This window comes from Seriola aureovittata, chromosome 4 (assembly GCF_021018895.1).
Source record: "Seriola aureovittata isolate HTS-2021-v1 ecotype China chromosome 4, ASM2101889v1, whole genome shotgun sequence".
NCBI lineage: Eukaryota > Metazoa > Chordata > Actinopteri > Carangiformes > Carangidae > Seriola > Seriola aureovittata.
Window position 1 is genome coordinate 8,511,210 of NC_079367.1, and position 26,202 is coordinate 8,537,411.

A 26,202-nucleotide genomic window follows, 5' to 3' on the forward strand; every position below is an offset into this window, starting at 1 on the left:
CTAGCCTGACATGACTTGGCCTGCCCTGGTGATACCACATTAACATTCTGCATGGCTGGCATTTTATTTGGGCGCAACACCCCATGGCACAGACTGATAGTGCGGCAACAGGAATCTATCAGAAAATCACAACCTCTGACAATTAGACTGTTGCTGAAGTGCAGTGTGTGCTAACGGTCATCCATTTGTTCTGATAATTACTCTGACTTGTGTTACGCTGTTCACCCCTTGGAGAAATCATAGAAGACAAAGAGGACAAAGCTCTCCTTGGGAAAATTCAGAGCTATTGAATTAGCTTTAATTCAAATCAAATTATGTAGATGAAGTGTAATTAAAAATATTAGAATGACTTTTAAAAATCATCAATGACCCTTTTTGTAGCTGTTCTGAGAAACGCAGTCTAAACAGCTACAATAGTCACTAATTTGCTTCCTAAACTGTAAATTTGGAAAAGGATGGAAGTCACAGACTTAGTCTTATAGAACACACTTCCCTGCTGAAAATAAAGTAGTAAATGGATCAAGGCAAATGTCATGTAAACACTCATTAAAACACAAAAAAAGGACAATCCATAAAATCCTTCATTTCCACTTTGCCTCTTTGCATTAGGAATTTATGTACGAATGATTTACAGCACTTTCCAGTTACTATAAAGTATATATCGTTGCTGACTCAGCACTGCGTCAGAGGAAAGTGCGTCAGTGATTGAACATTCTTGGAAAACAAGAAGGCGAAAGAAGCAGAAAACGCTGGCCCTTTTTCAGAAATGGGTATTGAGCCACTTTAATAGTAAACTAACTTTACAGGAGCTGTGGACCACCATAGCACAGGACAGAAGAGCAACACTGCAATAACAGTAAACACCGTTTTACCCTTCTGTTTCCCTTAGTGGATTTGCGCTTGATTTTTATTTCTATTTATTTGTCTCGACTTTTAATGGCTCACAGTAGATCTGGTACAGAAGCAACAGAAGCAGCCAAAAACATATTTATTAGATATGTTCATTGGATTGTTTTTATCCGTCTAAAATAATAATCTTGTAAAGTTTAGTTTAAAATGTCTGACATAATTCTCTGAGACCTTTTTGATACCATCGCTGATCTTCTTGTTGAGTTGACACCATCAAGCTATCTGCAGCCCTGATGGTCATTTGTCATAAGCATAGTAAATATCCTTGTCTTGTGTCGGGTGAAGGTCATTTGGAGTGTTATGGGGGTGAAGTTTACTATACCAATTTACTGTAGAAGAGATATACTTTATGCTAAAGTAACATTTTTATGCAGATTTGCTGGCGTTTGTTTCTGTGCGGTTCTTTGGAACAGCCCCCATCAAACCAGGAAAATGAGCCATGCACAGAACATGGTCAAATCAAAGGTCACAGTAGCATTAGGCATCACTCCATAATGTTGATTTTATAAAGGGTACAGTGGTTTTCTGCTATTCATTTGCCCTGTTTTCCCTATGTGCACAACTCCTATTGATAATGCCAGCATGACTGAACGATCCGTGTGCTCTCTCTTTTTCCTCCATGAATGCCTCAATATGTCAAACAGGATCTAGGCAACAATTAAAGTGTCGTATCCACAAAAGGGTTATTACTCATGCTCAGCTGCTGCTCTTCTGCAAAGTACATGCATGCATGGGCATGCTCACTTACTTAGATTCACATAAGAAATGTAATACTATTTAAACAAAGCATATGGCCTTGTAATGTCATGTAATACTATCTATTCTGATTTGCATCCGATTTGCAAGTCAAACTGGAGCCATTATGGAACCAGGATGTAATGTTCTTGAAAAGCTATTAAAAAGAAATAAATAAATACACACATACATACATTCACCAAACAAAAATAGTAATTCTGCAGATTCACAAGTTAAGTTGTGTATCACTGTGTATACATTAAATAAATTATGAATAAATTATAAATAGATTTTCTTCAAGCTGTCAAACCTACAAATACAGCTACAACAAACGAGCCTTCTGTGCTCAATTCTGACCCCCTTAACAGCAACGCACAGGGAAAGAAAACAGCCTGACAGCCTATAAATCATACAGGCAGGCATATGGATTACTAGTATAATAATAACTGCACACATTTCTACCACAGCATTCTTTTGTAGAACTACAGCATAAACTCAAATGTAATGTCAAGCTGTCCTTGTATCATGTACAGTATGCCACTGTGTGCAGTGACAGTGAAAGTTGGCAGCACTTGTCTACAACAATATAACAAGGACAATTTCACAACACGTTGTGTGCTCAGATGATTATGTGTCTCTGGCTGGGATATAACTCTGGGAATTGTAGTTTCTGTGGGTTACAGTACTGTAATCTACTGTTATCTATTCACATTTTCCAGCTATACTAGTATGTTTTGACAGCTAATATTAGGGTTTCCTCTACCAAAATACACACACTCAACATTCAGCATATACACATCCTAAATTACATTTATTAGATGATTTCTGGTCAGATCAGCAACTATATAGTTAACACACAATTAAATGATGTATTCAATTAGGCATGGCAGCTTGGCTCAGTATGCTGTCATCTAACATGCCAACGCTGTGCAGAGAAAATATGGTGTGGGAGGGTCCTGAATGAACTTGTTGTCAAAGATGAATATAGTCACATACAAACCAACACAAACATGTTGGTTTGTGTGAATGAACTTGTAAGCTAATGTAAATGTGGGAGAGGAAGCAGAAAACAAGGCAAAGCTGCTATAGCTACTAATTCATGCCTCTCTCTCTCTCTGCCTCTATCTTCACTAGACTTAACACCTCGGTCCCTTGTCACATTCCTGAGCATATCCCGATAAGTCCCTGGCATTTCACACTGGGTGTGCACTGCTTTATATTGCGGCTATACCACCAGAGAAATGCACCAGATGTAAAAGTGTCTGCAAAAATACACAGGAGGTCCTGAAAAATGAAAAATATAACAAACAATACTGAACTGAACCTCCTTTTTACTCCATATTTTTAGACATATTCCCCCATTATGCTAAAATGAATAGATACATATAATACCTCAAATCATGCTACATGCCTCACAAAGCTCAACAGCCACATATGAAGTACCTTGGGGCTTTTGTAATCACAGCAGATAAAATAAATACGTCAATCAGTGACCATCTTAGTCAGCGCTTAGGTGTTAACAAGTGGCTGATTTTAGATTCAACATAGTTTGTGAAGTTGACAACCTGCTGTGTACTGAGAATATAGGGAAGGTACAAATAAATCCTTCATCCTTCAAGGCCTTGGTTTCTCTCTCTGGAACATGCAAGTGTTTACTGCTTGACATCAGCAGACCACAATCTCTACTGTCAAAAAGACAAGATCAATCACTAATCATTAGTAACCGTTTCATATTATTGTCAGAGAAGCACGAGGCTAAAACTAATGATTATTTTCTTTATCTATTAATCTGCTGATTATTTTCTTGATTAATCTATTAATAGTTTTGTTTATCTAACGTCAGAATATAGTAAAAGAAAAAACCTGATCACAATTCTCTAAAGCCCATGCTGACGTCTTCAAATCCTGTTTTGTCTGAGCCTCTAACCAACACTTCAGTTCACCATCACATAAGACAAAGACAATAAACTGATTAACAAAAAGTTGCTGCTTACTTTGCTGTTGATTGACTAATCAATTAATCAACTATTCTATCTGTTAACATCACAACTAAGCAAAATACTGTAACTTAACTTTTAACTTAAATCACAGACTACATCGTGTTCAAAGAAATGAAATTATTTTAGTTTGACCATGCCTGACATTCTTTTTTCCCCCAGCATACTGTGACAGGTTTACTACATCAGGACGACTCACTCATTAAAAATCTATGACTGATTCACAAACAGATCTTGACTCATGGCTTCTGATAGTGAATATTTACTGTGATGATGAACTGTCATTGTCAGGGTGGAGAGAGTGGGAAACTACGTTGAAAACAGTTTGAGAGAACAAGGTTTTTCCCATGTATTTCAGGAACAAACCCTATTGTAAATATCTACCCATTCATCCATTATCTATTCTGCTTATCCCTGGGGGGGCGTGGGGGGGGGGGGGGGGGGGGGGGCACAGGGAGAACATGCAAACTCCTATTGTAAATATGTTGTGGATATATGATTTATGGTTTTATTAAGCGTGTAAATCTAAATACCGAGCTTCAGTTAAAAAGAAAGGACTTTTATTGAAAGAATATAATCCAATCTCTTTTTTTTTTGACACAAACTGAAGTCAACAGGGAGTCATCCCACCCTGTTACTTGCCACGCCAAAATCCCTATGATTACTGTGACCATTTTCTACATTAAACACATCACTAACCATCACACCCTCATCACTGAATCACCTCACATCTGATATATTGAAGCTCATGACCTTTCAGTCTGACAGCTAGTGGGAAAATGAGAGGACAAGTATGTGATCAGACACACAAAATGCTGGAAAACCTTTATGTCCATTAAAATAAATACAAGTCGTTGGTCCTAAAAAAAGAACTTAAAATTTCAGGGGATAGAGGAGGGAGTCATTTAACAAGAACATATCTTCAAATTTTGAATACTGCTCATTTGATTTCATATTCTCCTGCCGTTTAAACTGCTGCTATACAAAGTCAATGAAACGACAATACAGCACTTTGTGGAGTCACCATAACTCCTGCTACCAAGGAAGTGTAACTGCTGGCTCTAAGTAACCACATTGTCTGCCTTGTCCAATACTTCACAGTCTAGGGCAAATGAAGACCCAAAGATCACTGACAAATGATGCCGGAGCAGCTTTGTTTCTATTTTTGAGGCCTTTGTGTGACCGAATGGTAATGAGTGGCTAAATGGAAATACTTTCAATTATTACTGAGAGGCCAGATCGGCTTGCACTGCATGACGTGGGATGTCTTCCTACAAAGCACCTTGAACAGACAGAAGCAGCTTCACTGAGACAGCCAGTCAGCCTGAACAGCTCATTACAGTGAACAAAGATGAAAAAGGAGAGAAACGGCACGATCTGCTTGTGGATTATGAATGAGTCTACAATTGTTTCAACATGAGATTCTCAGTTCTCACGCTTCTGTGATTCGCTCAGGTCCAGTTACATGTAGCCGATACCTGCCCTTGATTGGTCACAGTTTGTTTACTTGGTTTGTTAAAGATGCAGTCTTATATAACATCACCTTGACCTGTGCTGGGTAGCATTCCCAATGGAAATGACAACTATCTGCTTCTAGCAAATAAAAACAGACAAATAAAAATCGGATTACACATCTCTACTGACGGCCCCAGGACAAAGCTGCACTCTTAGTAGTGACTCAATCTGTTTTCAGTTCTCTCCCCTCATGATGTGAACATGTTAAAAGAATGTTGAGGGGGGAAATATATTGAATCAACTGCAGCCTGCAGAGGGTATGTGCCAGAATGTGAGCTTCTTACACTTGGATCAAGACAAGTGCTGTCCAGCAGCACACAGTCAAAACAAAGGATGAGCACTGTGAACGAATGATGCTGACTCTGCACTATCCTGTCAGTTGGCCTGAAAGACAACCACTTGCAACAGGAAACAGAGCTACAAGGTGTCCAGTTTCCTGCAAACAAGGGGGGGGGGGGGGGGAGAATCAATATATCTTTATTTAGTTCTGCTATGCTTTTATATATGATCCAAGTGCTACCAGTGATAATTCCCCTTACCTGCCTGTGTTGTGTTTAAACGTCTCATGTAAGGTTCATGTACCCTATATATTTTCTTTGGTACATCCATGTGTGTTCTGAGTGACATGAGTCTATTGTGTGTGTGTGTCCAAGGTTTCTGCTTGTCTACAGAATGGTATGTGGGCATAAATAAATCATCCAACCTTGTGTCTGTGCGCAACATCGTTATACGCTGTGTGTCTGACTTTGTTGCAGCAACATAACTTGTGTGTCCCTCCTAACTACAGAACAGAAGAGATTAAGGGAAAGGTCAGGACACATGGCTCGTCCTGTGTAGGCCGTGATACTTAACCTGGCATGTGCTTAATACTAGAAAACATGCACTGCAATATTCTTTGGTTTGGGGTTGCATTTGACGGTTCTGGTTACACACATCAGCTGAATTTTTGTAGCTACAAAAAGTGTTAAAATGATAAAACATTCAATAAAAAGCTGCATAATTTAAATACATAAAATAATTTAGATGCCAAATATGCAACTCTCATAACCTTTCATTATCTTGAAGTCTTCTCAGACAACAATAAATGTGACCCCTATACAGAACACAACAAACAACTTCCAGGCTCTATACTAAATATACTAATACACAGACACACACATACTCAAACACACACAAATAAATAAATACTGACTATTTTTAACTAATTTAAAATTATTCCAGACTAGAAACAGTGGAGTATTTGTGATGTAATTTTGGAATGAGCCTCTAGGTGGAAAAGCTCAAGGTTACTGAATGGCGGATAAGCCAGGAAGGTCATATTTGGTCAAAGATAATTGTACTTTGTAAATCAATGTTGAAAGACAAACATCAGTGTAGGGTATTTAGAGACCATGATGTGTAAGAGCACACTGCTGTGGATGCCAAACACAGACTGTAGACTACAGCTTTCAATGGGTTTTCTGTTTTTTTCCCCCCTTAGTAATAGATTCAGGAACAGTACTGTGTATCACTTCCCACACAGCCACGTTCTTATTCAGAGCTGTGAAAAGAGTCACATTAATGTAACAGCTACAGTAATAGCTTCTAAATTGAGCAGCTGAAAATCAAGAAGTGTAATGTGATGATTTTCTTTGGGATGTGGGGTCATTGGAACATACACACCAGACAAGGAAAACTAAAATCTCTGGTAAAAATGAATAGCTCTCTCAGAACAGCTGTGCAGTTATCGCTCCAACCTGATATGAGCACATGTGCACATATGAGTGTGTACATCTTATAATTATCTCATGAGATAATCAATGACAAAAAGGAGAGTCTCAACTGCTTCCTACTCCTTTGTGTAACAGTGTTTTCTACATATTACACATATCAAACCCTGAAAAGGGTTTTCACCACAGACAAAAGGTTATCTACAATCTCCAAAATGAAAAAGCTGAATGAATCTGTAAGATGTGGAGGATTTAGACATATGATGCTGCAAGGTCAGTCAAATGTCATTCTTTGGTGCATTAACATATCAGCTGCTGAAGGCACACATGACTGACATGTATTCTCTAGTGACCATCCTACACATATACTCTATTTTTCACTCTGAGCAATATGTTATACTATGTCAGACTACACAGCATATTCTGCAAAAACAGCCATATGGGTTTGTTTTTCTTTTAAAATCACTGACAGCCAGATGTAGTGCAATTTTGATTGGTTTACTTCATCCACAAAAGAGGTTTTCTAAGCCTCTCACCTTGGTGGTGTCATCATGGGAACGTTGATAGCGTTTCCAGCGGCAACCATAGATCCCAGTGATACATGACAAACACAGCTGGCGCTCATAGACCTGGAGGGGTTGGTGTTTCACCATGCTCCTTCAGTCAGTCCTGGTCCTGCTTCCAGAGCTCTAACATCCCACTGACTAGAAAGGATCCTGTAAGAAGATTAAAAAAAGGTTAATGTCGAAGCAAACAACATAGTCTCAAAGTGTTTGGGACTACAAAGAACACATTGGGCAATCCGTGGAACAATAGTTACTGGAGTAACATGTCCGACACTTTGATAGAAAACACATGCTGGCTGCAGAAGCACCATTCTTTTGAAGCAAAGCCAGGCCTCAAATTAAGACCTTGTTTCCCAGCTCTCGTTTCCAATGACAACTGAGGCTGCAAGGAGCTTTCATCAATATGATCAAGGTTAAATTAAAAAAAAAAAACAGAACAGAACATAAAATTTCAGTGATCATGAATATATCACACAGTCACTACATATCTGGACCAAAAGGCAGCGAATAGACGTCATCTCTCCCTTTCATGCCAGGCCAGAAAAAGAAAAGGCCAACAGGTGTAACAAGGATGTTATGCAACAGTGACATTTTATCAAAACCCTTTAACTTACAGTATTACAAAAAATAAAATAAATGAAAATTGATGCATGCTGTTTTGTACAGGTTTGAAGGGCGAAGTGGCAACTGAAACTGCAAGCAAAACAACAATCACGCTGTGAGGCAGTGAAGCCAAATGTGCACAGGGCCTTCTCTCCTGCCTTTTCTAGATCCCTCTAAAACTAGAGGGTCTTTTCATCATTTAATGCTTCATCTGAACTTAAGGCTGGTGAGGGTCCATATCAGGGAGAGAACCGACTCTGGTGCCTGATCCAGCTTCACTACTCCCTCTCAGTGTGGAGGAGCAGCAGAACACTGTGATACTTTTGAAAAAGCCCACAACTCATTTCCTTCCTGACTAACGCTGTTGTAGTGACCGCAGTGAGAAGTACCAGGCTGTGTTAGCTGTGAATATTCAGAGTTAAATCTCAGTCTTCCCATTGAGCTGCTGCTGACTCAGCACTGAGACTCTGCAATCAGCTATAATAACAATAATGATATTACAACAGTGCTGACTGTTATCACAAGTTTACCTCACTCTCCGGGGACATGATGGAGCCTGTTGAGCTGTTGCTGCAGTTGCAAAACAAACACCTCAGTTCAATCTGGGGTTGAAAGTGCATCTTGGTGTTATCAAAGCATAAACTATGCATGATTAATGGAATCTCTTTTCTGATGAGAGTCAAACAAACACAATTAAGAGTGTATACACACAAACACGTCTCCCTGGAGCCTTTCAACTGGAGATATTCCTCTTTACTTGCAGTTTGTGAAGCACAGCTAGCATAAGCACAGCTAGCATATGGCTCAAGTCTCATCTGATGTTTCAGAGCTGTTCTGCATGCTAACTATACTCTCCTGCTGTAATCAGGCTGTCTCAAGCGCTGGGCAGCTGCTCATTAGCATCTGCAGCAATGGCCATGTTTCCTGTTATTAGTAGAACTGCTCTGAGGAGGGCGGGCCTGACCCGAGGGTATAATGAACCTGGCCCACCCTAGCAGGACTACAGGGGTCTTTGACAGGCAATGTGCAGTGCTGCTCTGTGCCTTAAAATGAAAAGAGTTAAGAAGAACACTAGCTCAAAAATCTAAACTCTTAAATGACCACAATAAAACTTCCTCAAAACTTTCAAATATACTCAAAAATTGCTGAATTAAATGCTCCATTTTAAGTTACAAAGCGTACTATACTGTACTGAGAGCCCTGGTGCTAACATGGTTGCTCCAGCGCTTCACCCACTGACTGACAAACTCTGTCAAACTAAACCAGACACAGACCGGATGAATGCAGAGACTCACAGTTTCATGTCCCACTACTGTCCAAATACGCTATGCACCAGTGTGTTCTCAACAATCACCTTATCTTATCTAGAGTCTGCACCAATGTATTGCCCAACCTCTAGCTATCATGCAGCCAGCTTTACCAAGTAACAACACTGCAGTCTGACGGATTTAGACCTTGATCAGATCAGGCACTGCTCGACTACTGGCATGGCTATTATGCTTGTCAGACATTTCCTCTGAATAAACAATGTCTGACGGTGGATGGAGATCACAGCTTTGCAAGCAGTGGTCTGTTTAAGGAATAAAACTGGAAAATTTGCAAAAAAGCAGGAGGGCTCTACAGATGGTATTGATACTTATAAACTCTAGGCTCAGGCCTCTGATCAGGGACAATTCATTTTTTTTGTTCAAATAGTGGTAAGACTTATCAAAAGTGTTTCCATTTTTCATTCACTCAGCATAGACTGGAGTAAATAAATAAAGTAGTAACTAAACTTGTCAGACCACTGGAAATTAAAATATATATTAAAAATCCAATTGACAAATAAATCTAAAAGTTTAAATTAAATTTCTTATTTAATTATTTATTACAGAAATCTAAATGACTGGATTAAATGTTTCATATTAATATTGGTTGACCTGAACTTCAGTGACGGTTGAATATAATCAACAACTCCAAATATTAAGAACAGAAGGCAAATATGAATGTGCGTCTGGGCATGTCTACCAAGCCCTTCAGACAGAAAAACAATCGTGCAGTTGACACAGTGAAGCTGTGTTGCTGCGTTCATCAAGGCAAAGTAACAACCACTCTCAGCCTTGTCATGTTGTCTCTTGTTGAAAAATTATAACGTTAAAAACCTGTATCCACAGCGATGTCTCCATGTTGTTATAGCAAAGTGGTTCATGCGCTTTATGTCGCAACATGTTTACCCCCAAAAGCTTGCATTCATGCAGGGTCGCAGCCACTTGTATCCTTAAAGACAAAAATATCCCATTCACCGCTGCTACTTCAGTTGAGCTGCACATCAAAAACCTTTTAATTACAACTATTTGATGTAGGATGTTATCATAATTAGGCAGAGCAGCACTCAGGCTCCAGATTTGTTACCTTGAAATGAGAGGCTCATCCATTTTTTTTTTTTTACTTCGTGGTTAAGCTCCAACTCTCCTCAAGGGTGTATAAAGACAGACGGAGAACTGCTGCAATTAATCCCTCTATCAGCATGATGTCTTACCAGAAACTAATCAGTTAATATGACCCAGTGGACAATTACATCTTCAATAAACGAGAATGAATTGGCAGAGTGAAGTTAAATACAGCATGAGTGGTGATGTTCTGCACAGGGAGGAATTTTATTCATCGAAGGCTCTGCAGCTCTACCACGTTTTGCCAACATGGATGTAACACCTCTGACCACTAAAGGTGTAGAAATGTGACCACTATAAAAGAGTAAGAGACACACACACACACACACACTTGAAACAAAAACAAACTGAGCCTAAAATACAAAAAAAGACCTTCCCCATGCTTAGTCAGACATCAGGTTCTATAATAAATAGATCCACTGTGACAGATTTACCTGTCTGATCCTGTCACCTGCACTGTCCCTTCATCACTGAAAAAGATTAACTCAGTGAAATCAACAAGTGATCAAAGCTTCTCTCCACAGGAGAAGCAGCTTTCCTAAAATTTCTGCATCTGTCACAAATTGTCTGAACTTGGGTCAATAAGAAGAGAAGTTATGAGGGGTATATGAAAAACTCCCGAAATGGCTGTTGTCATCTCGTTTTCTGCTGCCTCATTTCCTCCAATCAAAGGCACGGCGAGGGAAAACAGTCTGCAGGGGAGGAAATGCTTCAGCAGTTTCCCCAGCAGAAAGCAGTGTCTTCTTCTGACCAGGGAACTGAGGGAGAGGCCAAGCAGCAGAGAACTGTGGGACCGAAGGCCAACCCACTGCTGAGAAAGAAAAGATCCTTAAAGGAATAGTTCACAAAAAAGAGGGATGAAATATCCTCATTTAACCACCACACTGTCATTTAAAATACCACTGTAATGTACAGAGTGGACCCTTAGCCTTTCAGTATCATGTAATCCTGTACAACAGGCCTTCATTTATTACTGCTAATGTTGTGGAGCTCATAATGTTGGATCACTAACTTTCTCAGGGAGGTAATTCTTAAATTAAACCAACTGGTGATTTGTTTACGCTGTGCGGTGTATTGTTCTTGTAATGGATTGTGTTATAGTGCAATCTGTTCATTTTTATATATAATTATTGACTTTTGACTGAACAGATTCTTTACAAAGGTAATCTTTACTGTCACTGTCAAGTGATATTTCACTGATCCTAACCTTCTGTAGTTACACATCAGCCTTCTCCAAAATGACAGAAGTGTCTGATATTTCTTTGGAGTTTCCAATGAGTGTTTTGGAGGTGTATTATTGCGATATAGGACCAAAACTCACACATTTTTAACTCATTATCTTGTCCTACAGTGCATGATAAGGTGTCCCAACAAAGTGGTAAACATGCATGACTTTTGCAGACTCAGTGACGCAGGTCACAACGTAGGTTCATGTGTAAATTATGTGCAACGGCCAAAATTAGATGCAAACACCTTGGTTACACTGAAAGTATAAACAACATGGAGTAATCTTGTCATAAACAAACCTGCAGCACATTAAGGAATCTATTCAGTCTTCTGAAAATGGGCCTTCATCTCATCTGTTCATGACCCCCATCATGTCTGAATGATCTGAACTGCTTATTGAGATGTGCAATGGATACCAACTACCGAGACTTGGCTGAACCATGTGGCAACATAAGATGCCTGTGAGGGAATTGATTAGTGACACAAAGGTGATAAACCCATTATAACAAGCAATGAGAGAGTCATTACATGAGAGCTGTTAGAGCTGGTTCAGCACTCACAGTCGAGAGCTCTCACTATAGAGAGACTGGGCAAAATTTTAAATTTTGTGATGACGGATACATCATCCCCCAAGCAGTATTCTTGGTATTAAAAAGCACTCTACACTCCTCTTCCATTGTTTAATCTTAACAAACCATTGTTGGTGCTTTCTGTAAAATAACTCCTGTCACTTCCTGTGCTCTGTAGGACAGACCAGCAGAACCAGACTCCTATGTTCAGATCAGTAGAAGTGCAGGCTTTTATAAACTGGCCATTGATTCAATTATTACTGTGTTTTATCAGTTGGAACAATGCAGTCAATTGTGTATCCATGTAAAGAAAATTGAAGACTTTTAGTTTAAAGAGTAATTTAAAGTGTAAATTATGTCCCGAGGCCACATTGTGGCCTGTGTTACACTGTAGTTACCAGTTCAGCAAATCTGAGCTAATCTTCACGCTGCTTTCTTTAATTCCTCTTGCCATGAGACAAAGCCGGGTGAGTTTCCTGGGAAACCAAAAATCTAGAGACGTGCTCTTCCTGGCCAGGCATAGACTGCATAACATGTGTGCATGTGCACTGTACAAAATATAACAACTTCAACTTCGGGTGAAACAAGGGGAAAACTACTGTCACCAACTGATTTGGTTAGATCAAGTTTATACATAAAGCAGAACTGTGGCTCAAAGAACAAAGGTGACCTGAGATCTCTTTATGTTAGACTGTACATGCAATAAATCTGGAAAATCTCAGCATGTTGTTCCCACAAACAGTTTTCCTTTGCAGTTCCATTTCTTTCTCTTACACTTCATCATAAATGAATACTGCCTTAATATTACTTTTTGCTCCTCCTCCTCCATAATGCAGACTACTTATGCTGTCAGCCTTTTAATAACATAATCTCGGTAAGAGTGCCGGCCCAGCGCCTCAGTGGTAAATTGTAAAGTCTACACAATAATGCATACAGCCAACTTTATTATAAAGAACAGACTGTGAAATCACAATTATGTTACCACACATTGCAAAGACAATCATGTAGCAAGCAATATAAAAAACTGAGGTAATAAACTTGTGTCCACCGTGTCAATAAGCTTATTCACTTCAATTACTTCTGAGACCCTCAAAGCAACCGTTTTATTTGGTTTCTACCTGTATGATGAAAAAAAAAAATTATCAGCCAAACAAGCTCTATCTCTCACTCTGTGCTGACAGACTTGAATAACACCACCATCAATAATCATGGAGATGATGAGCAGAGGATTCAAGCCATAAAAAAATACATCAATTGAGCTGCTCAATATGAGGCCATAAGCCATAAGGCTGTAACCTGTAAGATGTTTTCTCCAAACAAGCAATAAAGAGTTATTAGTTTACTCCTTGCCAAAACATAATTTTGGTGGTCTTAAAGATTTTTTTTTTTCAATTAACACAATTTATTTATGCTAGTTCATGCAGGAAGCCTCTGCATTCCCCAACAAAAGCAATGTTTGGCAGGTTTCCATATAGACTCATCTTAAATGCAGCCATAAATATTATCAGGTCAATGTAAATCATCATCATGATCCTGACCAAACCCCAATATATATCACTCCCATGAGTCACTGTGGTGTGTGGCAGAGAGCTGATGCCCACAGCTCCCGTTCATCCTGAATCTGACAATAAGTCCCACCGCAAACCATTTGAAAATTGCCCTGTCAGCTGCTGTGCCAGTCAGTGACAGCTATCGCACACATAGAAGGAAGGAGATTTGTGATACTGCAGAAAACAACACCTTCCCTATTCAGACATAGGTCCACATGGTGAGAGTGCAACTGAGCAACAAAATAAAACTCACACCCTGTCTAAAGTTTTCCAGCGAAGTAAAGTATGTGTTTGATTTATGCATCTCTTTCCAGGAACCTTGTGTACAAATTAACTGAGCGTTATAATAGCTTCACCAGACAAATGACTGATCTATGGTAGAATCAATCCCAGCCAATGATTTCACTTTGTTAGGGCCACCGAGGGTGACCATGCACCTACAAATAGGATAGCTTGCTTTCACAGAATATTGAAAGGGAGGAATAATGATTAGTTAATGATATGCAAGCAAAAGGCAAGTTAGTAAGCACTGACAAAGCAGAATTAAGTGCATCCTGGCTAACAAGCAGTTTTCTATGATGTTAGGAAAGGTTGATGTCAGGAAAATCATTCTCAAGGTCTTCACTCAGCATTTTAAAGACTGGATGTAAAGGGAAAAAAAGCTTTTTTCCTCTATGCATTTCCATATCCAACTACAAATGGTTACCTGGATTTAAAACATTAAGAATAAACTGCCCTGTACATGTGAAGATGTCCTGTTCACATTTTAAAGCATTTACTTGTATACACAGAAATATTGAATTAGACACCACTGGCAGATGATCAAGGTGATTCAGACATCCCTTGTTACTTCCTTTCATGCAGGTGCAGCAAGTAAGCTGGCCGAGCATGTGGCTTTAGTTGTGGTGTCTTTAAAAAAGTGTTATTTGTAAGTTTTCTCTGCTGCTGAATGTGGTTTCTTGTTGGGATCAGGGGGTGGCGATTGTCGCTCGGCAAGAGCTTTGGCTATTGTTGTGTTCACAAGAGAAGAGGTTATAATACACATCCTAGCAGCACATCGTCTTCAAGAAGGCTACGGTGAGTCGCTATCGGAAAGTGACAAGACAGGCCAGGGCTAGCTGGTTAGCGAGCTAACTTCAGTAGAAGAAAAGACAAGAGTTAACATTGGTGTTGCTTTCACCACTTGAGACAGCTCTTTGTGAGTTAAGGAATGAAATTTGATCATGAACTCACAACATTTCTTTTAGACTGGCAAGTAAACTGCTGTTAATGCTAATGTAGATTTTTTTTCGGCATGTTTTTCAGCAGTAGAGATACAGACAGGAAATGTGGAGAGAGGGAGAGAGAGAGAGAGGGGCAATGCAACAAAGGTCCCCTGGTTCGAAGTCAAACTGTGGACGTTGTGGTTACGTGGTATGTGCTTTAACCATTACGCTACCAAGGCAAATGAGAAAGAGGCAAAAAAGGGGAATGTGAGGCGACACATCTATTGGTCTTTGCTGGAGCCAGTTCTTTGAAGTCAGCTTCGTGCCCCTCAGAATATTCCTTGACATGGTCATAAGACAGAATGCAGTTTCATCTATAAGCATACAAGCCCTGGGGGACAATGAATATTCAGTAACACGAATCAGTGTTCAAGTTTCTCCAGCTCTAAGAGCTTATGACAGCAAGATGCAAAAGTGAAAAAAGAAGTACTCAACACATACTTGTTGAGAGCCGCTGGTGCCAGAACACTCTGTCTCGACAAATGAGAATAGAGGGGTACTGCAACATGCTCACATAAGGACTCTCAGGTGTTAATGTCCTTCCTGATCATGATATTGATCATGTCATGATTTCACATTTAATTATTATCATTATTTCTGAAACTGACAGAACCAATTAAATACCAACAATCTTGAGCATCTATTCTCTGTGAAACAAGGTTTAAGAAAGGCACCATATTAAAATAACTATTTAACAGATAACATAAAGGAGTGGACATTTTGATGGAGCACTGTGAGAATGATTAGGGTCTTCTTGTGGCCAACTTAGCCCAGAAGTCATCACAGCGTCTTACAAAGGCATATATTAAACCTACAAAGACAACCATTAAACCTTAGATTTAAAAAGCCATGCTACAGGGCTGTGCCACGCAAGGTAGTGAGCAGTGCTGCTGTAGCTCAAAGCCAGCCGGGAAAGAAGAATTACTGTGAGGAGAGATACTATGCAAACTGACCGACAGCGGCAAATAAACAGAATTAGTAGAGCTGAGGGGGGAGTGGGACGGTACAAGAACATTCAGACAATCTGACAGTTCTCATCTCACTGCTCATCAGACTGACAGCCCATCAATCTGAAAAAATACAGGTCAGAGATAATCCAAAGAAAAATTAATCTAATCACAATCCATCAGTATCTTCAAATTAGAAAATTGACAGCCGGAAGAGGAACTGCCACGGCTGTTATTAATTTCCATTACTAGAGCAAAACAAAATGAAATGACTGAAAAGGAAATCCACCGAGTCATTTCAATGTGGGTCAAGTGACATTTGGAGATATCACTCTCATTTTTCATCTGGAGGTAAAAATAATCGTAAAGGAGTGGGCTTACATTTTACAGTGTGCAGCCACTTTCATGGGCTGAGGTTTGGTTTCTGAGGAAAGGTGGTGTCATAGAGAAGTGTATTTGGTTTGCTGCAGACTTATAAGCTGGAATGTGGCTGCAGGGACAGAACTTGGCAAAGCAATGTGTCTACAGAAAACAATAAAGCTGTACTAGGAGCTTTATGGAGTCTTGTGGATGAAGGGGGAATGGTCATTACTGACTTATGTGTCTGAAGCACTGTAAATGCAATGCTTCTCCGCTGAGGCATCACCTGTCACACCATGAAAATAGAATATTTGAGCAGCTTCTATTAGGTTTCATCTACTAGGTGTCAAGTGCAAAGGTGGGAGTATTCCTAACGCTTAACGCATGTGTTTTTCAGTATGAGGAATGGACCACCCAGACACTTGTTTTGGTGCAGAGGCAGAAAGGAGGACTTCACAAAGAAACACCGTAGTTGCCCTTTGTGGAGTTTTAACACAGAACCTTCCTGCTGTGAGATGACAGCGCTAACCTCTGATCCACCATGCCACTGTTTAGGCAGCTGATGGTGTGTGGGTTTGAATAATTAGCACTTTTAAAGACTTGATGACATTGACTCTTGTCTGCTCAATGTATATTTGAACCACGCTTTCTCATCAACTTTAGTACAGCCTGTGATTTCGGTTGTCTGGAGGGAAAGTGAAAGGAAGCATTCAGGAGAGGAGGTGGATCCAACAGAGAGGAAGGCCAGGCTATGAAGAGGCAATAGGAAGGACATGCATGGAAAGGCCAGAGCTGAATGTCCGTAATGCCTACACAAACTTTCAAGCCAACGAGAATCCATAGATTACAGTTAAATGCTTTGGCTTCAGTGGGATTATAAAATCCTTACATACTAATTGTATTCTATATTTCATCTATGTATTTTCTATTTTCTTTTCTTTATTGTATGACTACAGTTATGAAATATGTAAATGCTAACATGCTGATGTTAAGCAGTTGCAGAGTTTACCATGTTCACAAACTTAGTTTTGCATATTGCACAATGCTAACATTTGCTAATTACCACTAAAAACTAAGTACAGCTGAAGCTGATGAGAAGGTCATAAATTTTGAAAGTATTTAACCATACTATCAGACAAAGTGAAAATTTGACCTGATGATGGCACTAGATGAAAAGTCTGGGGATTACATTTCATACTGAGGCACATGAATCCATACCAATCCATCCAATAGTTATTTAGACATTTCACTTATAAAAACAAATGTCAATTTCATGCTGAAAGAAAAAATTAAGGGATCAACAAAGTTAGTAGCATTCATCCCTCTGGGACTGTGAATGTCTGAACCAAAGTTTGTTTCAATCCATCCATATTTAGATATTTTAGTGGAAAAGTAAAAAGATTTTGGCCTGCTGGTGGCGATGGAGGAAACATCAAGATATCATCCCCTGGGGACCATGAATGTCTGTACCATATTGGTTGGACTGACTCACCGACTACCACACAGAGCGATATTGCCATATATAAAGCCATGCTGCTAGAATGGACAAAAATGCAACGTAGGTAAGCAGCCTATGATTTGCGACCATGCATTAAGGCCAGAGTGAGTGCGAAGGTGAAAACCAGTGTTTTCTGACATATTTTCTGTTCCTACAAAAGGCACCTGTAGGTATGTTCGGGAGAGAAAGAAAGCCAGGATCAAATAGCAGGGGGATAAAGATGGTTTTGGGGAGAAGACGGACACTTTGCCTCTTTTATCAGCCTTACTTCAGTGTGTTGGTGTTATAAACAGCAACATCTGGATCGCATATTCAAGCTTTATATGAAGAGGTTTCTTTTTTAAACGGCTTTATAGTCTCCGTTTCATCTGGATTTGATGTACCTTCTTGCTGATTATTAAAGCTCTGATAATGAAAAGTGAACTAAGGTTTAAGCTTCTGTGTCCAGCTCGCCTGGCATATCAGCAGCTTCCATTAAATAGCCCGTTCAAGCTATCCAAGCATATAATTGTTACTTCACTTAACTGTTCATAAAATGGTCCATGAATTTGGAAATCAAACAGAAAAATGGGCAGATATTTTTGGATGTTTGTCAACTGATGAAATGAATGGTAATTTTTATACATCTACAAAATGCATTTTGTCTCAAAGAGTATAAAGGCAACATATATACAGTCCAACTTGTCAGAGCTCTCCAGACTACTTAAAGTACTTTTCAACCCAGGTTCCAATTAAATTTTTTATACAGTTCCCCATATAGTTGAACCCACAGTATTTAATCCAATAAATGTCACTGCTTTCACAGCTGCTTTTGCCATGATTAGTCAACGGAAAGGGAGGTGTAGGGTCCCTGACCTGTCGAAAATCACTGTAACAATCAATTGCTGTGAACTGTTTACCTTCTACAGCAGATATGTGTAATCATGTCTCATAGAAGCAGAGAGCATTCAGCTTTTCAGGTCAATTAAATTATTAGTTCTTTGGGCAGCCAAGTTGTAGCAGTGAAATCTGTGACTGCCTTACATTTCTTGGCACGATTGTAGTGCTGCCTGGCAGAAATCTTTGGAAATGTATTTTCCCGTAACTCAACCTGGTGTACAGCACTCCCATTTACTATCATCCTGCTTCAAGAAACATAAAGCCATGGCAGAGGGAGTTATGTCAGGACTCCTCCTTGCCTGACTGCCTGTTAGAGTTGAGAGAACGTATTCTGGGGCTGGTTCCCAATCATAGGTGATACTATAGTGCTGATACTGTGGCCTGGAAAGCAAACAGCTGACAAAGACATCCGTGGCATGCAGAGACACGGTGGGAACCATTGTTGTACTGTGTGCAAATGGACAACTCCATTGGCTTAGTTCACCCAGGCCTCCTCAGTCTGAATGTTTTTCATGGCCGAGAGGAAAAGAAAAAAGTGGGTGGACTGGTATATTTTATTAAGGTGCCATCTGTATGTCTGCATGAGGGCTCTTCACCACCATCTGTGTGTTGACATTACACCAAGCTCTGTCCTCTACTGTGACTGCTGTCTGAGCCGTGAGGCAGGGCCAGACGAGCAGGTGCTACCATGGTGAACTTGGCTTTCTGAGAGAGTAACTCTACTTTCTCCTCATACGAACATTTGGCTTCTTTGATTGTAATAAGGGGACGGTTACACAACTGTTTTCCCAACAGCAAAATGGTGGTAAATATAAGTACAGTACATCTGAAATGAACTTAGACCATCAAATAACCTGAAAAACTGCTTTCTGTCTTCAGTTAAGAGGATTACATAATAACCTTAAACAGTTCTCACTTAAAAAGGTGACGCAGAGACACCTAAGGCACTGAAGATACTAAAATTATAGAGAGGCTCATTCTCATGTTACAAAATTTACATTTTCTTAGCCACAGAAGTCAGTATTTGAACTCTGTGGTAGTGGGTCTCAGATGGTGGGAATATTACCAAGAACGAAAGAAAAACAAGCAGAATTGTGATGCAGTCAAGGAGGTATTGTTGCCTTCTTTCAAAGGGGAACCTCAGCTTTGACATAATAACTGTGCACCTCCCAGTTCGTCTGAGTGCTGGGCTTTGAAGAGAGCTCAAGTTGCAAAATAGCAAAGACAGTGAACCAAAGCCTGTAATGCTCCTATGGGAGTTAAATAAATGGCAATTAGCCCTGTACATTTTTGGAGCAGAGAAGGGAATTTTCTTATATTTTCTGGCTCCCATTTGACAACAATTTGTCACAAACCGTAGTGCATCAGGTAGTGGCCTCACAGAAAACCTGTTAAAGGGATCTGCAGGATCTGCTATGCATTGCAAATATCGAGCATGTTTGACACAGAGGGGACTCATTCGGGAACAGCAGGGCTCAAACCTTCTTGGATGACAAAGGATCTAAGCTCAGCTCTCCCAGCCCACTCTGTTCTTGGATAGATTGAGAGCTGAAAGTTGCTGACTAAGTCAGTGTTACCACATGCAAACAAAGAGCTGACTTCTCACTTGGTTTTGTGGATAAACAAGTGAATTTCACCAATTTTAGATTATATTTGGTTTGTATATTCAGTAATACACAAGCTTGTTCTCTTAGACATTGTGAAGCAAGGCTCCTCTTTATGTGAATGCACGTCACTGACTGTCTACTTACATTTTTTATTTTTTTTATTCATCTACGTTACCATGACACCTTCAACCTCCATACACCTCACCAACTCTCAACCAATTACAGTACCAGACCAGCTCACACTGTAAAGTCTCACATGCTTCCACTCCTCGCCACCAAATCGACCTTATGCTAGCATGCGCGGCTTTACAACTCTATTGACACTCTCCTAAGGAGGTGAGAAATGTATTGGCAGAAAGAAAACATTGGTCGCTGTAAAGAAACAGCATGACGTAAAAGTACTGTGGAAATTATAGCCTTCTACTGAGTCAAGGCTGTTGTGTACACAGCCTTGCACCCATGCCTTTCTTTCTCATTCTCTCAAATCTTTAAATCCAGTTTCATTATCCCTTCCTATTAAATATTTGCTATTGCTTCAGAGAGTGGCACCACAAAGAAATCTAATTTTTTCATGTGGGTGCTGCAAATTAATAGCAATGCTTTCAGAAGTGTGCCAGCTCATTGTGGAGCTTCATTATCCTTACTGGGGATAGACACAAAAGATGAGTGCAGTGAGACAGTGTGAGTGACACAGACAGATAAGGTTGGACTTGACTTCACTGCTTCAGGGCAGCCAGCAATAACAGGTCATTTTTTTACAACTCAGACTCACACTCCCTCTGGATGTTCTTCTGGTATATGAAGCTTGCAAGTATCCTACAGAATATATATTGCAGGATGAGCACTGGGTATGTTTCTGTTCTTAGAAACAGCTATTTAAAGATACAGGGCATAAACATATAAATACATACAGACTTATGTAAGCAGGACAAAGCAGAATGGCTGGGACACAGAATCAATTCTCATCTTAAATGGGAAATAGGGTCGGCCTCTGTACACAGTGCAGCTCAACATGTCTAAATCAACAGCACAGCTAATCTTATCTGACACTTTATTAGGAACACCTGTGCACCTGCTAATTTGTGCAATTATCAAATCGCCCAATCAAGTGGCAGCAGTGCAGTGCATAAAATCATGCAGATACAGGTCAGGAGCTTAAGTTTATGTTCACAATAAACATCAGAATGGGGAATAAATGATCTCAGTGACTTTGAACATGGTATGATTGTTGGCACCAGATGGGCAGACTGCTGATCTCCTGGGATTTTCATGTACAATAGTCTCTAAGGTCTTTCTGACGAGAGAGGTCAAAGGAAATTGGCCAGACTGGCTGGAGCTGACAGAAAGGCAACGGTAACTCAGATAACCACTTTTTACAACTGTGGTAAGCAGAAAATTATCTCAGACTGCACAACATGTCAAACCTTGAGGTGGATGGGTTACAACAGCAGCAACAATCCATGGACCCAACCTGCCTTGAGTCAACAGTCCAGGCACAATCACCAGACTAAAATCCAATAGAACAGGTTTAGGATGTGTGAGAAAGGGAGACTGGTAGCATGAATGTGTAGCTGAAAAATCTCCAGAAATGATGTGATGCAGTCATGTCAACATGGAGCAGTTTCCAACATCCTGTGGAATCTATGCCCATGAAGAACTGAGGCTGTTTTGACAGCAAATGTAGGCCCTACCCAGTATTAGTATGGTGTTTCTCATAAAGTGCTGACTGAGTGGAATTCAAATCAGCAGTAATATGCATGAGATCTCAAAGCTAGAAAGAATTAATGGTTTAAAAGATGTATGACAGAACATGAATTCAGTGGAGAAATGCATCTAAAAGACTGTGTGTGTGTATGTAAAAGAATAGGTAACCATTAAGTGGATTACTGCTGTGAATTTAGCACACCACATTCCGCACTGTTCCAACCGATTATATCTCCCTTTATTCTCCATTTCTTCTCTTAAAATAACATTTATAAATCAAGGGTGATCTTTAAAGCATTTTTCAAACAAACCAAGCCTTTTCAACATGGTTGCCCATGTTTCCAATGCAACACCTTTCTAATCCACACAAATTTGAAGAACGATAGAAGTACAAGGTATATGTTATGTCCCCTTTTTTCCAGTTAACTTCAAAATGTCAACTATTGTATCATTTTCTCAAGTTCCTCAGCTGAAATAGGAGCAGTCTGAGTATCAAGGGTAATATTTATTTTCTAACGTTCTGTACAAAATGACTTTCAGTGTCATGACCTGAAAACATTTTCATAGTCCTGGCTGTCCTCAGGACGTGAGCCTCTCTTACCAAACAGGAGCAACAGTATTGTACAAGCCAACAAGAACTTTAAAAACACAATATCCAGCACATTGCTATCCAAAGCCCTTCAATCCTTTTATAGATGTTGTAAAAAAGTGATAAAAAAAAAAAAAGAACAGCCTCGCTGTTCAAATTCTTGACTAATCCTGAGTCATCCATCTATTGAAACTCTGACTAAACAGGCTCTAATATCTTTCAAAGTAATTATTTACATGCCTGTGGGATGTAAATAAATGTCATCTGTCAACTAGAGCTCAGAACAAAAACAAATAAGTGTTAGCTGTTTTTACTGGAGGTGTAGTGACAGATGGGGAAGTGTTAAAACAGTCAAAAAGGATGTAATTGTTAAAGACATTGGACCAAATGGCAACAACAGCAAAAGTTTTATGGTGATTGAAGTCCTGTTTGTTTACCAGATTAAAACTCCCTCTGATGAAGGGATACATGACATGAAGGTAATAAGTAAATGTACAAACTTCCTCGCTAATGCACCAGCATCATCCAAATGGCAATCCTCATCCTCAGGAGGACAGAAATAAATAATGGTGTCATTAATTATGCAAGTTAGTGGCAAAATGAGTAAAAACATATGCGCACAGTAAATATGACTGGATGAATCAACAATCAGTGTCTGTAGTCTTACTTGCATTACGCAGTTTTACACTAAAATCATTATCTTGTGACAGATATAAACTGAGGATGGGAAAATCGTGTGTCATGAGTCAGTCCATACTTTCACCAAAAAGGGAAAACGTTCATGGGATAAAACATCATGGGCGTGTCCCATGTCTGTGGGTGCACATAAGACCACCAGTGAGCAGTAATCTAAGTACTTAACCTAAAGACTGATGGGTTAAAAAAAAAAAAAAAAAAAAAAACATATGCAGGAAAGAAACTTGTGTCAATCCTGAAAACTCAGGGAAACTAGTTTGACTTTGGGCACATTACAGACATGTTAGCAAATGCTACCATGGTTAAACCTCTTATTACAGAGTGTCACAAATTGAAAAAATAAATAAATAAATATGGTAAATGTGACATTTAACTACAAACATGTTCTGAAAAAAAAAAAAAAAGCTATCCATAAATGCTCCCATTACAACGTGATGAACATGTCACACAGCACATAACGTTACACACTCACCTGTCTGCTGGCTGCTACCACTTTTCTCTGATTTCAGAGGTAGCTCAGAGGTCCACGGTAAAGCTGGGGCTTTTCTTTTTCTTTCCCCTAGACAAAAAGCCCCCTAGAGTCAAACGGTGACAACCCGTGTCAGAGGTAACGTGTTAGAGGTGAGTGGCACACCGGTAAATGCTGACAGAGCTGAAGTTTTACACCGAAAACAAAAGGAGAAAAGAGCCGGACGGCGTCAGTTGCTTCGGGTTAGCTAAAAGAGGTCCCGTCTCATGTTCTCAGACACTTGGTCCTGCGGGTTTTTTTTTTTTCCTCTGTGAGTAGAGCGTACCGCTTCGTCCCTGTTGGCCGCGATATCTACACATACGCCGGCAGAGTAACTGAACGTAGCCGACTGAACGGTGGGTGGAGTGAGTGTCGGTCTTTTTATCCCCAGCCCTCCTGTACAGTGAGAGAGCGTCACCAGGCTGAATTTACTCCCGGTCCCCTTCATGTTGCATCGTTTACCAGACAGCTGTACCTTTGCTACACCGTAAAACCCTTCACGCCATTTTAATCAACTGCAATTTACAAAACTAAAATAAACTGAAGGGTATTTGTGGGGTTTTAGTATTGCTTGCCGTTATTCTGTGCCACTATTAACACCGAGCAGTGAGAGATAAAGAAGCCAGTAAACTAAACTGCCAACAGCGGTTTTCCCCTAATCGTCAATTCGTTTGAAAGCAGAAAATCCGATGCGACCTGAACGCAACAGCACGCAAACACAATCATTTAAAAATAAGTTCAGTATTTTTCAAATCTGTCTAAGAGTCAACCAACTTGATTTGTCAAGGTCGACTCCCCCTTTTTATCACATTTTTATCACATTTTAATTTACATGATTGCCATCCACTTAAACAAGTGGTGAGATCTACTCTCCAGTATCATTGGAAACCATTGGATCTGAAAAAATAAGATAAATAAGTTTCAATAATCCACCAGGCATTTAAACAAAGTAAACACTCAAACCACGAGAGGGGTCACTGGCCTTTTGTGCACTCAGTGTTTTCCAGGTTCAGACTTTGTCATCCTCTATCATAGGCTATTGACAAGTATCAGATGACTCATTAAACCAAACTGATTTATTGACATTTGTCAAAAGAACACCATCTGCAGCCATAGTCAGAGACAGCGTTTAATGTCAGCAGTGCCTCACAATTGGCCAGTTGACACACACCGTGACACGGTTAGTGTTCATCCTAATTTGTCCTGTTTAAAGATGTTCAGTTACAAAGATTGGTTTGATTTCATGGATTGATTATTTAAAGGGTGAGAAACAAAGCAGAGTTCTTTTTCACGCAGCTGCACACATTAAAGAACATGACAGTATTGAGTGACACGTATGTTTAGTTTACTGTTTGTTTTGTTGCTGTAATGTTTCTCAGCAGGAAAGCTACACTGACAAATTCCAATATTTATTGTACCAGAGAGCACAGTGAAATGTATTCAGACTGTGATGATCATCTGTGATAATGACAGGTGGTAGCAGGTCTCTGGTGTGAGAAATGACTCAACAAGGGATACAGATACAGTGTTTGAAGTGTTCAACCATTTTCAGATCGGCTGCATTCAATTGCTTATCCTGAACTATGAACATCAAGTGGAGGAGGAGCTGTAGTTAAAAGAAGAAACGGTTCAGATTTATCACCAAGGAAACAGTCAGTGTGATGTTGGCAGAAACATTAGCATCATTGGAATCATGGAAATTAAAAGTGTGTGTGTTGTGTTGCAATGTTTCAATTGCATCAACTGTTTTAAGATCAAACAGCACTTTAGATATCAGGCATTAATACAAGTCAAATAGAGGTTGAGATTATATGAGCACCCTTGCATCCATGCAACCACTCATGCAGACACAGTGACACAGACACACACACTCTGACGTTGTCTCTTTGTGAGCATCTACAGGTTCGGGGGTTAGGGAAATGTTTCTCTCAGGATGATTTCCTGTGGCACATCCCTGTTTGATGTGGCTGACCCGGGTTTTGCTACTCCTCTCTCCACAGGTTGGCATTAGTCAGTAGCTCCAGCTGCTGAGCTTTGTTTGAACTCCGCCCATTTTAAAATGCCAACCAGCATCCACTGGCAGGAAGGGGAGGACTGCTGGTAGGGGTCTCATCTGCAGGTGGTGTTGCGTAATGCAACAGGGTCAGGCGAATAGATTGTGACTGATACTGTCTTAAAGGAGACAGAATTGGACTAAAGCAGGGAGAAGGGGAAAAAAGAGTCACACTCTATCATCTAAATGCCAATACAAAAGCTTGTTCTGACTTTGAAGGTCTGCTGGAATTTCACAGCCAGGTACAATCTTTTAGGAGGCCTCACATCAGCTCCAGAGAGGAAGAG

General features: G+C 39.9%; 1 protein-coding gene across 4 annotated transcripts in view; it reads right to left on the reverse strand.

Moving 5' to 3' along the window:
• gdpd5b (glycerophosphodiester phosphodiesterase domain containing 5b) overlaps positions 1-24,248 on the reverse strand; it is a 43,189-nt gene extending 18,941 nt beyond the window's left edge. For 2 of the 4 annotated variants that reach the window (XR_008827304.1, XR_008827303.1), the window contains exons 1-2: positions 23,827-24,248; positions 7,402-7,581 (exon numbers count right to left, since the gene is read on the reverse strand). Coding sequence is in view for 2 of the 4 variants with exons in the window: in XM_056373833.1 (XP_056229808.1) it covers positions 7,402-7,518 (117 nt within the window). In the remaining 2 variants the exon portion in view is untranslated. The remainder of the gene's footprint in view (positions 1-7,401; positions 7,582-23,826) is intronic. The other 2 variants (XM_056373833.1, XM_056373832.1) reach the window with 1 other exon arrangement.
• Positions 24,249-26,202: the final 1,954 nt, after the last annotated feature.